Here is a 15,738-nt window from a genome sequence, read left to right on the forward strand (position 1 = left end):
GGTTTTTTAGAAGAAGATATTAAAAGTTTTTTCTTTTGGTTGCCATGGCAACCAGAGTTTTGCATGGAATTAAATTCTTTGAACAATTTTCAAAGGTGACCACCAAAGGAACATTCTTGTGAAGTTTGGATGAAATTGGCTTAGTGGTTTATGAGGAGATGTCATTTAAAGTAAAAGTTTACGGACGGCTGACGGACGCCGGACGAAAAGCGATCACAAAAGCTCACCCTGTCACTTTGTGACAGGTGAGCTATAAAGACTACCTAAGACTTCTACAGACAAAGTGTGGGGATCATCTATTAATTAGTTCTGTAGGAGAAGATGTTTAACGTTTTTTTCTATGTTTAGCTTTAGCGGTCCCTAAAAGGGGCCAATCAAATTAATATGAGCAAACTTGATAAAAGACTACCAAGAATGCTACAGACAAAGTTTGGTGATCATCCATCCATTAGTTCTGCAGAAGATGTTTAAATGTTTTTTTTTCTATTTTTAGCCCTATAGACCCCTAAAAGTGGCCAATCAAAATTAATATGAGCAAACTTGATAAAAGACTACCCAAGAATGCTACAGACAAAGTTTGGTGATCATCCATCAATTAGTTCTGTAGTAGAAGCACGCCCGGCAAACTGTCGCTCCACTTCAAAATTGTGGTGTAAAACGAGCGAACGGCATTTCCGAGATAGAGCGGAAGGCCGATTTAAACGCCTAATTGTAAGTATTGTTTATGTTTTTGTCTTGTTATTTATTTAAGTTGTATTTTTTTCGAAAAACGGAAAATGTGGTTCCGTGTAGGATTGATTTAGGCTTCCAATGATCTAAGCTGTTACAAAAAGAAAATTATATTAAGCCCAGGAGAACTTTTCTCCCTGACGAAGCGAACGATGATTTGTAGAATATTGAACTTCCCAACCATAGAAATGCCATACCTTTCGGATTTCTTGAAAAAGTGTATTAGTAAATTATCAACCCGTAATAAGAACTTGTCCTTCGTGCAAAATAAATTACTTCTGAAGGATTTCTTAAATTTGGAAATCGATATTTTTCGAAAGTAGTGGAGCGAAAGGTCGAGAGATATAGCAAAAGGTTCGATGTTGAGCGCAAGGCGATATTAGTTTGACGTATTGGGAGGAGCGTAGTCAATAAAAGCTATAGAAGTTAAAATAGACATGATCAAGTGTTAAGACCGAGATATACATGTATATACCTTTTAAAGAGAACTAATAAAGTGTGATATCCTTTCAACGACTATAGCGTAATAACTGTAATCGCGAAGGTGTCACCTATGGCTGCCGTGTAGATTCCATTATTTATGTTCGAAATTTGGATGAAGCCCGACCATTGAATCATACACATGAAAACGTGGCTTATTTGTGTTTTTGCTCAGAACAGGTACGTTAGAGCTTTTAATTACAGAAAGTCATTGTGAACTGAACTTGGTAGTAGTGATCCATTTAATTAAATGTGTTCCATGCATTGCATAATTTTGTTTCTGTTATGCACCTTGAATATCTACTTTCGAAAAACATAACATTTTGGCATGAACAATCGAGTTACACGTACCTGCTCGGAAACATTTGTTCGCGGTAGAACTAAAAATATTCGATTTTGTTGCATTTGCACGGACACTCGTTTTTAAATGTAAATAACCGTGTCAAAAATCATGATTGATCTCGAATAAGTGGCATCCTGTATTATGCTATGCATACATGTGTATGATTCAATGGTCGGGCCTCAACCAAAATTCGAACATAAATAAAGGAATCTACACGGAAGCCATAGGTGACACCTTCGCGATTACATTTATTACGCTATAGTCGTTGAAAGGATATCACACTTTATTAGTTGTCTTCAAAAGGTATATATATCGGCATGAACACTTGATTACGTCTATTTTAACTTCTATAGCTTTTATATGTAAAAAATCATAGACTACGCTCCTCCTAATACATGTACGTCAAATTAATATTGCCTTGCGCTCAACATCGAACCTTTTGCTCCATCTCTTGCCCTTTCGCTCCACTACTTTCGAAAAATATCGGTTTACAAATTTAAGAAATCCTTCAGGAGTAATTTATTTTGCAAGAAGGACAAGTTCTTATTACGGGTCGATAATTGAATAATACACTTTTTCAAGAAATCCGAAAGGTATGGCATTTCTATGGTTGGGAAGTTCAATATTCTACAAATCATCGTTCGCTTCGTCAGGGAGAAAAGTTCTCCCGGGCTTAATATAATTTTCTTTTTGTAACAGCTTAGATCATTGGAAGCCTAAATCAATTCTACACGGAACCACATTTTCCGTTCTTCGAAAAAATACAACTTAAATGAATAACAAGACAAAAACATAAACAATACTTACAATTAGGCGTTTAAATCGGCCTTCCGCTCTATCTCGGAAATGCCGTTCGCTCGTTTTACCGTACACCACAATTTTGAAGTGGAGCGACAGTTTGCCGGGCGTGAGAAGATGTTTAAATATTTTTCTATTTTTAGCTCTGTTGACACCTAAAAAGGGCCAATTGAAATGACATGAGCAAATTCAAGTGTGACTGTCACAAGGATGCTACAGACCAAATTTGAAGTAAATCTGCCCAGCAGTTTCAGAGAAGAAGACGATTGTTGACGCAGGACGATGGACGCCAGAAGCCGGAGCATCCCCCTTTGATACTTATAGCTCACCCTGAACCTTCGGTTCTGGTGAGCTAAAAATCAAAGCTTATCAAAATTCACTGTGATTCAAATATAAAATGCACAATAACAATTTCATGTTATAAATTGCTGGATTCCTGATAAATTTATGAATATTAGTCTATATAAACTAGTTTGTTGCCCAGCAACATATTCTATTTATGTCCACAACATTCACTGTTCTCTTTCCATGAAAAACTACCATCTTCATAAATTTCCTGCAAAAACAAAACACAGCCTGTTTAAACTAAAAATTGTGATGTGTTGTTAATTACCTGTCACAGACTAGGTAAGAGTTCATTCTAATGTTTTAAGAAAGAACATATAACGGTAATTTGAACCATGATGAAGATACATCAGAGATGACACACTGGTTAACATCATTAAACAAATTATGCTTTGTTGACTGTCTGTTTCACCTGATATATTTTACAGTTTAGTAAGAAGTATTTAATCAGACAATAAACAATGAAATTCTCCATGTCATTTAAATGCTTCCATATTACATAATTATACATGTATTAAAACTACAAGATACATGTATGCAATGAAATATATTCATATAACTTGAGAATATTTTCTCAAGGTCTTGCACTTCAGACATCATGATGAAAATGTCATCCCTAAAATTGTATCAAGATTCTTTTTTCTTTCTTTTTTCTCTCAAAAAGATAGGAACTCTTGCTTTACTCTTACATTAACTGAAACAAATTCTAAAATCCTAAAATCTCTTAAATTTTTCCTAAAGGTTTAGGATAACATTTCAATATTTAAGTAATCAACATTACATGTGTACCATATTTACAATATAGGATCAGGTAAGACTTTTTTATTTGGTTGAGTTTTGTGTCACACCAACACATTAAATGTGATATGGTGACTTGCCAGCTTTACTTGTGGAGGAAGACCTCTGGTACCCCCTTGTACATTATTTCAGGCACAAAACGGGCACCCATGTAGAACTACTGTCACTTCATTAGCTGGGCCGATAGCCTTATCACTTGTAAGAATCCAAAGTCCCTGGCAGAATTTGAACCCACAGTGGTGAGGGGCAAGTGGTTTGAAGTCAACAACCTTAATCACTCGGCCATTTATGCCCCCATATAAGGTAAGACAGCAATAGAATTAGGTCTTATATAAATCTTGTCTGAAAACATATGCCTAATTCATTTACTTGAAGGAAGGAATACCTTTTTCCAAATTGGTACAGTAGCTTTCAATGTGTCAATTCCATACTGCACAGCATCCAGGGATTCTTTCCTATGTGGCGAGGATATCACTATTGCAACACTAGTCTCGCAGACTGGCACTTCTCTATAATAGAATGGTTATGCATTTAAAGTCCTAAGAAATCTTCCATAGACCAAGAATTCGATCAAACGAATGGCAGCTTACTCCAGTACTGAAATCTGTACTCGATGCAACCAATATAATATATGTATATATGTATACTTTATACAATTCCAGATTTCATACTTGCATCTGGATACATTATATAATGTGAAATCTGCATCATTATCAAAACAAGAACAGTCAGAAGGACAGCATGCTAAAGTATTCTAAGTGCTTGGTAGTTAAACAAAAGCCTGGATAATGTAGAAAGTTTAAAAAGTGCCGTAAGTCTGTCAAAATTCATGTTAAGTTATGGGCCTTATATTGTGACATCCTCATATGCTCTGAAATAAGTGTGTGAAATTTTAGCCCATTCCCTTCAGTAGTTCTGGAGATACTAGACATCGTATATTGGATCTAGTAGCTGTTGAGATTGTTTGTTTTGGGTTTAACGTCACATCAACACAGTATAGGTCATATCGCAACGTTCCAGCTTTACTGGTGGAGGAAGACCTCAGGTGCCCTTCCGTGCATTTTTTCAAGCACGAACGGGCACCTTAGTAGAACCATTGACGTTCCGTAAGCTAGCTGGATAGCTTCCTCACATGAAAGAATTTAAAGTCCCTATCGGGATTCGAACCCACAGCGGTGAGAGGCAAGTGGTTTGATATCAACAACCTTAACCACTTAGCCACGGACGCCCCAGCTGTTGAGATAGTTGTCAAATGCTTTTAAGCTTTTGTATATAAAATATAAGTAGCCTTGATCTAAATACTGATAGATTTTAAACCCACACCTCAGACCACAGCACTATAGTGCAAACTATCCATTGCAAAGTTCATGTATACAGTATAAGACAAACTTTAAATATAAATATATCAACCAGCTAATCATTGACATTTCATCCAAGAGTGCACGACTAAAATGAACATATAAGAATGTTATATAAGATTTACTTCCCTTTATTTTTATGTAAAATGAAGTCTTGCCTTGAGAGAGGAATAATTTTGTTTGAAACCCAACATTATTTATATCAAGGGATTTCCGCATCAAAATACATAAACTGAGTCCATTAATAGCTAAGAGATTTAAGCATAATTGATTTTAATTGATAATTACATAATACAAGTAAAGTGCAACTTCAGAGGATTTCTATTTCAGATAATTAATTGTTAAACATGAAAAAAATGGCATTATATTCATATGTTAATGACTAACTACTTGTATTTTGCCTTATATTGCAAATAAATTAATTGTCAATATCATTAATAGTTAAGGAATTTAAGCATCAAAATACATTAACTGAGTCCATCAACAATATTAGGGATTTCTGCATTTAAATACATAAACTGAGTACATCAATAAGGCTGGTCAGTTCCAGCACAACAGGAAAGTATGACTTCAAAGCTAGCAATCAAATGAACAAGAGGGCCATGATGGCCCTGAGGTCGCTCACCTGTATATAGGCCCCCCCAACCCCCACCCCCAAACGTTGCAGGGCCAATTTAACCCAAGGGCTTTTATTTGCACAAACTTGGTAGACACCCATAAGAAGATGTTTCATGCTAAACATCTAAAGCTCTAGCTCATTGGGCTTTTTAAAAGAAGATTTTTTTAAAGTTTTTACTATACACATATAGTTAAAAACAATGACACCCCTTGGGCCGGGCCAGTTTTGACCCCAGGGCTTTTATTTGAACAAACTTTGTAGACACTTACTAGAAGAAGTTTCATGCTTAATATCTAAACTCTAGCTATTTGGGTTTTTCCAAAGAAGATTTTAAGTTTTTGCTATACACATATAAAGAAAATTAATGACCCCCGGGGCGGGGCCAATTTTGACCCCTGGTCTTTTATTTGAACATACTTTGTAGACACTCACTAAAAGATGTTTCATGCTTAATATTTTAACTCTAGCTATTTGGGTTTTTTCAAAGAAGATTTTTTAAGTTTTTGCTATACACATATAAAGAAAATCAATGACCCCCGGGCCGGTGCCAATTTTGACCCCAGGGCTTTTATTTGAACAAACTTGGTAGACACCTATTAGAACATGTTTGATGCTAAATATCTTAGCCATAGCTCTTTGAGTTCTTTAAAAGAAGATTTTTTAAGTTTTTACTATATGCATATAGGGAAAATCAATGACCCCCGGGGCGGGGCCAATTTTGACCCCAGGGCTTTTATTTGAACAAACTTGGTAGACACTTATTAGAACATGTTTCATGCTAAATATCTTAGCTCTAACTCTTTTGGTTCATTAAAAGAAGATTTTTTAAGTTTTTACTATATGCACATAGGGAAAATCAATGACCCCTGGGGCGGGGCCAATTTTGACCCCAGGGCTTTTATTTGAACAAACTTGGTAGACACTCACTAGAAGATGTTTCATGCCAAAAATCTAAGCTCTAGCTCTTATGGTTCTTTAAAAGAAGATTTTTTAAGTTTTTACTATATGCATATAGGGAAAATCAATGACCCCCTGGGGCGGGGCCAATTTTGACCCCAGGGCTTTTATTTGAATAAACTTTGTAGACATTCACTAGAAGATGTTTCATGCTTAATATCTAAGCTCTAGCTCTTACGGTTCTTTAAAAGAAGATTTTTTAATTTTTTACTATATGCATATAGGGAAAATCAATGACCCCCCGGGGCGGGGCAAATTTTGACCCTAGGGCTTTTATTTGAACAAACTTGGTAGACAATCACTAGAAGATGTTTCATGCCAAATATCTAAGCTCTAGCTCTTATGGTTTTTTAAAAGAAGATATTTAAAGTTTTTTCTTTCGGTTGCCATGGCAACCAGAGTTCTGCATGGAATTAAATTCTTTGAACAATTTTTAAAGGTTACCACCAAAGGAACATTCCTGTGAAGTTTGGATGAAATTGGCTTAGTGGTTTATGAGGAGATGTCATTTAAAGTAAAAGTTTACGGACGGACGGACGACGGACGGACGGCCGGACGAAAAGCGATCACAAAAGCTCACCCTGTCACTTTTGTGACAGGTGAGCTAAAAATTACATACAATTATTTAACCCTATTCTATGCACAATAGCTATATTTTCCACACTCCATTTTGATCTAATATCATCACAGATTTTCTGTACTTCTTTCCTAGCCATAGGTTCATAAGCCTCATATTCCAACTTTTTTACTTTCTTCCCTTTAAAGTTATCCCTAGTTGTACCTGTATGAAAACAACAAAATGTCCTTAATAAAGGTGTATAAAGCTATATCTGATGAAATATTTTATAGAAATTTAAAAACAGCAATTTCCTGTTGTTTTTATAACCATATGACCATTTCTTGAAAGATTTGTAATGTAAAATGACTATGTAATTAATTTATTAAACATGAAAACTGTACATAGACAGAATAAAATGTTCTGGAACAAAATATTCCACTGCTAGTTTTAGTATGTTTGGCCAGGACGTCAAGGATGCCCCCATTGGCTTTCAATAAAATATATTGATAAGTTTTTTTCATTCAATGTATTCTGTAATCACAACATAAACAATAATTTTACAATCTGTAGATAGCACAAACAGTCAAACTTGTGTTAAAGATCACATCTTAAACAAGAGGGCCATGATGGCCCTGAGGTCGCTCACCTGTATATAGGCCCCCGGAGAGGGGCCAGTTTAAACCCCAAGGCTTTTATTTGAAAAAACTTGGAAGACACCTATTAGAAGAACAATGACCTTTACACCCCCCGGCAGGGCCAATTTTAACCCAAGGGCTTTTATTTGAACAAACTTTGTAGACACCCACAAGAAAATGTTTCATGTTAAACATCTTACCTCTAGCTCATTGGGTTTTTTAAAAGAAATTTTTTTAAGTTTTTACTATACACATATAATTAAAAAAACAATGACACCTCTGGTGCAAGGCCAGTTTTGACCCCAGGGCTTTTATTTGAACAAACTTTGTAGACACTTACTAGAAGATGTTTCATACTTAATATCTAAACTCTAGCTATTTGGGTTTTTTCCAAGAAGATTTTTAAGTTTCTGGCATACATATATAAGGAAAATCAATGACCCCCGGGGCGGGCCAATTTTGACCCCAGGGCTTTTATTTGAATAAAATTTGTAGACACTCACTAGAAGATGTTTCATGCTTAATATCTAAACTCTAGCTATTTGGGTTTTTTCAAAGAAGATTTTTTAAGTTTTTGCTAGACACATATAAGGAAAATCAATGACCCCCGGGGCGGGGCCAATTTTGACCCAAGGCTTTTATTTGAACAAACTTTGTAGACACCCATTAGAAAATGTTTCATGCTAAATATCTTAGCTCTAGCTCTTTGAGTTCTTTATAAGAAGATTTTTAAGTTTTTACTATATGCATATAGGGAAAATCAATGACCCCTTGGGGCGGGGCCAATTTTGACCCCAGGGCTTTTATTTGAATAAACTTGGTAGACACTCATTAGAAGATGTTTCATGCTTAATATCTTAGCTCTAGCTCTTTGGGTTTTAAGTTTTTACTATATGCATATAGAGAAATCAATGACCCCATGGGGCAGGGCCAATTTTGACCCCAGGGCTTTTATTTGAACAAACTTGGTAGACACTCATTAGAAGATGTTTCATGCTAAATATCTTAGCTCTAGCTCTTTGAGTTCTTTATAAGAAGATTTTTAAGTTTTTACTATATGCATATAGGGAAAATCAATGACCCCCTGGGGCGGGGCCAATTTTGACCCCAGGGCTTTTATTTGAATAAACTTGGTAGACACTCATTAGAAGATGTTTCATGCTAAATATCTTAGCTCTAGCTCTTTGGGTTCTAAGTTTTTACTATATGCATATAGGGAAAATCAATGACCCCCTGGGGCAGGGCCAATTTTGACCCCAGGGCTTTTATTTGAACAAACTTGGTAGCCACTCACTAGAGATGTTTCATGCCAAATATCTAAGCTCTAGCTCTTTGGGTTTTTTAGAAGATAATATTTAAAGTTTTTTCTTTCGGTTGCCATGGTAACCAGAGTTCTGCATGGAATTTAATTCTTTGAACAATTTTTAAAGGTGACTACCAAAGGAACATTCCTGTGAAGTTTGGATGAAATTGGCTTAGTGGTTTATGAGGAGATGTCATTTAAAGTAAAAGTTTACGGACGGACAGACGCCGGACGAAAAGCGATCACAAAAGCTCACCCTGTAACTTTGTGACAGGTGAGCTAAAAAGGGCACCATGCGAAGCAAGACCATTTTTTTAACAATCATCTGCTGATTAATATCAAAGCACAGAAGGCGCTGAATTTGTTCTCAGAATGTCAGAAAGGTGAAGGTTGTGAGATTATAAACCAATTTGTTTGTATAGTGTCACCAATGCTTTTTCCAGTGTTATAACTATAGTAAATTGGCTATAAGACTGCAACACTGCACTGATATTCAATGCAATGTTTATTTGGCTTAAAAAAAAATGGGTTGCCTGAACTGGGATTTGAACTCCAGACCTCTTGCTTGGAAAGCGAGTGTGTAAACACCTCAACCACGGGGAGTTATAAGATAACAATCTGAAGAATACCATATTATTCTAAATTAGAGTTTGTGACCCTTATTAATTTCGATATATTTTGTTCACAGTAAACCTGTTGTTTAACACTGAAGTAAATAATCATGGAGCTGAATATAAGCATGTATGAATAACACAGTATTAGAAATCTTCAACCAATCGGGAACTACTTTTTCATTACGAAAATTAGTGCAACTGTCATTTGACAATCTTTACCCCTTAATTTTTCGGCATTAATGTACATATGAAGGGAAGTAACCGCTTTGAGTATTTACAAATAAGAACATCAGGGTCTGAAATTTCCCCACCATTATTTGTTTGGTCTGACGACCCAAACAAATAAAAACAGAAAAACCCTAAAATAAAGACCACTTTAAAGGCTGTGTTTGGTCTCTCCATTATGTGACGTTTGTTCACAGGTTTGACTGTATATAGGTTTTGCACTTAAACAAACATCAACAGCAAAAATAACTAGAACTATCGCTGAATGAGATTCATACCCCCACCAATGTCCTTGACAGAAGACCACTTGGAAAGGTGGTTAAGGGAATAACTTATGTGGCACAAATACATAGAAAGAAATTATCTCTGGTGAAAAAAAGACTAACTGTACAGGTAATAGTATAAATATATATTATCAAATCATGTTCGAAACAGTTACAAATAACCTTTCATTTTCCCAATGTATTAAACATTTTATTTATAAGTCAATTTTTGACCTTCAAGTGTGACCTTGACCTTAATCTGACACAAGGGTAAGATTGGTTTTACACATCACCCAGTTTGGTTGAACATTTGAGTAAAGTTTGAAGAAAATCCTTCCATTAGTATAGAATTTATAGAGTAGACACAATATATTGTCTAGTATTGGTTGTACGTAAATTTGAAGACTTAAAAAGGGGCATAACTTTGTCCAAATTCAATACAGAGTAATGAAACTTGACCTGCATATCTTATTTGCCACACCTCATATATCTTTTAAGTTTCAAGCAAATGCCTGCGTTAGTTTCAGAATTATTCAAGTACATGTTAAAATTTAAGAACATTTTCTAAGTCAATTTTTTGACTTTCAAGTGTGACCTTGACCTTTAGCCGGCACAAAGGTGACATGGATTCTGCACATAACCTTGTTGAGGTGAAAATTTGAGTAAAGATTGAAGAAAATTCTTCCATTAGTATTGGATTTATAGAGCGGACACAACATTTTGTCTAATATTTGATTGTATGTAAATTTGAAGACTTAAAAAGGGGCATAACTTTGTTAAAATGCAATACAGAGTTATGAAACTTGAACGAACAGCATATCGGAATTGTGACCCTTCAAAAATATTTTAAGTTTCAAGCAATACCTTTTCTAAATTTAAAAATATTCAAATAAATGTTAAAATTTAAGAATATTTTCTAGGTCAATTTTTGACCTTCAAGTGTGACCTTGACCTTAAGCCAGCAAAAGAGTGACATAAGTTCTGCACATCCCCTTGTTGACATGAACATTTGAGCCAAGATTGAAGAAAATCTTTCAACTAGTGTAGGACTTACAGAGTGGACATGACATACTGTGTAATATTAGATTGTTTGATATTTGACCTTCAATTGTGTCCTTGACCTTGAGCTGACACATGGGCAACATGGGTTCTGCACATCCCCTTGTTGAGATAAACATTTGAGCCAAGATTGAAGAAAATCTTTCAACTAATGTAGTACTTACAGAGCGGACATGACATACTGTGTAATATTAGATTGTTTGATATTTGACATTCAATTGTGACCTTGACCTTGAGCTGACACATGGGCAACATGGGTTCTGCACATCCCCTTGTTGAGGTAAATATTTGAGCCAAGTTTGAAGAAAATCTTTCCATTAGTGTAGGACTTACAGAGCGGACACAACATACTGTGTAATATTTGATCGTTTGATATTTGACCTTCAATTGTGACCTTGACCTTGAGCTGGTACATGGGCAACATGGGTTCTGCACATCCCCTTGTTGAGGTGAACATTTGAGCCAAGTTTGAAGAAAATCTTTCCATTAGTGTAGGACTTACAGAGCGACATGACATACTGTGTAATATTTAATTGTTTGATATTTGACCTACAATTGTGACCTTGACCTTGAGCTGACACATGGGCAACATGGGTTCTGCACATCCCCTGGTTGAGGTGAACATTTGAGCCAAGTTTGAAGAAAATCTTTCAAGTAGTGTAGGACTTACAGAGCGGACATGACATACTGTGCAATATTAGATTGTTTGATATTTGACCTACAATTGTGACCTTGACCTTGAGCTGACACATGGGCGACATGGGTTCTGCACATCCCCTGGTTGAGGTGAACATTTGAGCCAAGTTTGAAGAAAATCTTTCAACTAGTGTAGGACTTACAGAGCGGACACAACATACTGTGTAATATTTGATAGTGTTTGATATTTGACCTTCAATTGTGACCTTGACCTTGAGCTGACACATGGGCAATATGGGTTCTGCACATCCCCTTGTTGAGGTGAACATTTGAGCCAAGTTTGAAGAAAATCCTTCAATTGGTATAGGAGTTATAGAGCGGACACGAAAATGGAGACGGACCGACGGACGGACGGACCGACCGACCGACGCGACAAAGCGAATCCATTATAGCCCCCCCCACATTTTGTGGTGGGGGTATAATAACCATCAAGAAATAACTGACATAATAAATTGAGAATGAATGTCGCGGTGACTGTGGTATAATTTGCTAGAATCATAACCTTTATTCTAGTAAGTGTCTAAGTATACTTACTTTAAAAATATTCTCAAATTCTTATTGTAAATTTAATGGCCAAACTTTAAGAGCTGTTTCCTAATAAATAATAAAATAATAATTTTCAACTGCCCATTTCAAATTTCACAGAGATTATACTTGATACCAACTGTTAAGAACATATTTGACAAATCATATTAAATTTGTAGTATACCTAGAAATACAGAAATAGCACCAGATGTAGGGGAAGTTACTCTTGCTGTGAGTCGCTCCACATGAATCACATTCTCTGATATTTCAATGAAATCCATCTGTTGGCTGTCCTAGTAAAATATAAGTGAAATATTAATTTGAGTGTTATTTTAATCAGAAAATAAATTGATATTTCAAAATATCAAAAGATAAACTCCAAATCAAGAGAATTTCCAATTTCCCTTTGAAGTTCATCACAATTATGTAAAGGGCCATGACAGTCCTGCATCATTCATCAGAACATAATATATAAGGTTCCTTCAATTAATGATATCTTTTCCATCTTAACATCCACTGATTTTGTCTTGCACTGACAATCATGTATAATTCTCTCCTTTGCAAAGACAATCTATTGAGACAATTTATTCCTTAGGTGCACCCAAACACATGTAAATTGAATACACAGTTTCTTTTATTCGTTAAAATCAGATGTGATATAATGGATAAATGAGCCGCGTCACGACAAAACCAACATTGTGCGTTTGCGACCAGCATGGATCCAGACCAGCCTGCGCATCCATGCAGTCTGATCAGGATTTAGGCTGATCGCTATCAGCTTCTCTACTTGTTATAGGGTTTGTTAGCGAACAGCATGGATCCTGATCAGACTGCGCGGATGCACAGGTTGGTCTGGATCCATGCTGGTCGCAAACGCACTTTGTTGGTTTTGTCGTGACTCGGCTCAAATCTATTTTAAGAGCAGGACCAGTCCTGACATGAGGTATGTATATTTTAGCAAACCTGAACTTGCTAACAAGACAAGGTTTGATATATAGGTAAAATGCAACTTTTTGCAGGATAGCAAGGATGCATTTTAAATCCCAAGCCCACAGGGTGAGGGATTTAATAAGTATAAGGGTTTCTGCAGATGTGTGTGCACGAAAATAAATTGCATTAGCCCTATTCTTGCATAAAGTATACATGAAAGTCTAGCTCTGTTATTCAACCTTTCGTTATCTGTTTTTCGTATAAAGAAACCATTTTGTCATGCCTTCTATGAGCTAGTCTGATGTCATTTGACAGTTATGTTTTGATAGAAACTAACGAGGCAATCTTTGCTGTAAGCTTTTTTAACATGGCGCCCTGAGTCACCCAAATTGAAAGACCTGCAACAATGGCGCCTGCTAATGTGATTTTATCCATAAATGCATGACTGTTTTCTTCTCCATTAATGTACAATTGCGTGTGCAGCTTTTATACAAGAATAAAGGATGCCTGTATTGTTTCATGGAGGGTATTTTTACTTTAGATAATACATGTAGAGGCCAATTGTAGGTGCCAACAATGGGTAAATTTTAAAGAGAAATTCGCCACACAAGTTGCATGGTGTGTTCAGTTTTTGAAAAGAATGTGCTGCATAATTTTGATATAATCAGTATGAGAACTCTGCATATAAATAATATAAATAAAGATATAATACCAGGAAAACAAACAAATTGTTTGCAAATCATGAACTCATCAACTGGTTATGGTAAGTTAGTGATTCTTTTTCGAACCATTTATATCAATAAATCAATAAACTTTGTTGAAAGGATGTCAAGTTTCTCCAAGTCCACATTATCTTGTCTCATAAAAAAGATAGCATTTTTATCATCAGATATGTACTTATTTCTTGTTATTGTTGGGGTCTTTTTAATTAGAGTTACCAAGTATCTAATGCCAATAAAAAAGGCAAATTGATCAATCATGAAAGCAATGCTTATTTTATGGCTATGATTTGATGGCTTTGATAACAAAAATATATATGTTATAACAAACCAACACTACTGGTAATAATGATACGTCACCAGTATAGATCCTGACCACCCTTTCAAGTTCTTGCTTCAATATTTCAGAAACCTCGTAATAAAATCATGTAAAACAGCAATAAAATAAAAACTTATCACAGTAAATATTATTTATGAAAAAGTTTCCAATTTTTTCTAATATGAAGATGCAATTAATAAGATATATTTACTTGACTTTGTGATATTATCCACCACTGATAGGTGGAATTACAGCAACTGTGTCACCGGTGTTGAGTGTCAAATCTTGTGATTCACTTAAACTTATATATTCTTCATTCAATGATAACACTATATTCTCCCTCAGGATATCTAAACTAAAATATAATAGAATGTTAACACAGCATGTAGTAAGGACACATGACCAACAGCTTAAAGTGAGATTAAAACAACTTTCTATGTTCATATTCAATATCTACTGTCTAAAATAGTTAAAGAAGTAATTCTTCAAAAAATGGTGGATGCTTGTGAATAGTCAAATAAAACTGGACTGACAAAAAGTTTGTGAGTTTTTATTTTAAAATATTGCTTATGATTTCTATCAAAATGTCCCTAAAATCTGTGGCCTTTTGTGTCTCCCAACAATAATAAATTTGATTGAAAAAGCAACACTGTTAATAGATCTATATAATAAACAATGTATCCTAATGAAATAAAAGAAACAAGAAATATGACTGTGGTACAGTTATAAAGTTATAGAAAACATATTATTAATATACCTCGTAAATTGAGTTATAATTGCACTCAGTAAATCTATAGAAGTAGTTTCTCTATCAACGTGCAGGATTGCCTCCCTTGTTCCAGCCAATTCACGACTTTTGGCAAAAAATAGCACAGTTATCTAAAACAGATATCAATTATGTATAACCCATAAAAGTCTGAGTTGTTGCAAATAGCAATATATCAGTTCAAAGAATCTCTTTCAATAAAAATGTCTTTTATGATGTAATTAGCGGAAAAATCTTGAATTATTTATTAAAACCAACATACTTTTGTTTTTCTAGTCTAGGCATGCCACAAGTTTTAGTGATTCAACAAGCCTGATATATGTCATAGCATAAAAATGTTCCCATTGAGGGAAGAAAATGTAAAAATGTTAAAATTTGCTCAGTCAGCAGAGTGGTATTCCAAGGAAGGCAAGATCCCAGATTCTCATCCTGGGCATGCAGCACATTTTCTCATTTTGTGACTTTCAGGGCCCAAAGTGGGGGAAATGATGGTTTAAGACATCTGCTTCAACTCACAATGTTCATTAAACTTACGAGGACTGAGGTCGAATTTTTATATAACATTTAGAATGTTACAGTTTCTGAACTGTTCATTTATAGGGGTAAAAATAAGTAAGCAGTCTGGGGGCTCAGTCTGTAAAGCTGCAGAACAGTATCCCGGGATACTAGAGTCAAGCTGCATTATTTCCATCATGTGA

At 35.3% G+C, this 15,738-nt stretch overlaps 1 protein-coding gene across 1 annotated transcript; it reads right to left on the bottom strand.

The window, feature by feature from the left end:
- Positions 1–2,468: 2,468 nt before the first annotated feature.
- On the bottom strand, positions 2,469–15,153 carry LOC132730204 (molybdopterin synthase catalytic subunit-like). The gene is made up of 6 exons (XM_060716061.1): positions 15,032–15,153; positions 14,486–14,624; positions 12,491–12,599; positions 7,058–7,208; positions 3,879–4,002; positions 2,469–2,906 (listed from the first exon to the last, which is right to left on the bottom strand). Exons 3-6 carry the CDS (start codon positions 12,585–12,587, stop codon positions 2,844–2,846), a joined length of 435 nt encoding a protein of 144 aa, XP_060572044.1. The 5' UTR covers positions 12,588–12,599; positions 14,486–14,624; positions 15,032–15,153; the 3' UTR covers positions 2,469–2,843.
- Positions 15,154–15,738: the final 585 nt, after the last annotated feature.

This window comes from Ruditapes philippinarum, unplaced genomic scaffold, assembly GCF_026571515.1.
Source record: "Ruditapes philippinarum isolate M1 unplaced genomic scaffold, ASM2657151v2 ctg406_1_1_1_1, whole genome shotgun sequence".
Taxonomy (NCBI): Eukaryota; Metazoa; Mollusca; class Bivalvia; order Venerida; family Veneridae; genus Ruditapes; species Ruditapes philippinarum.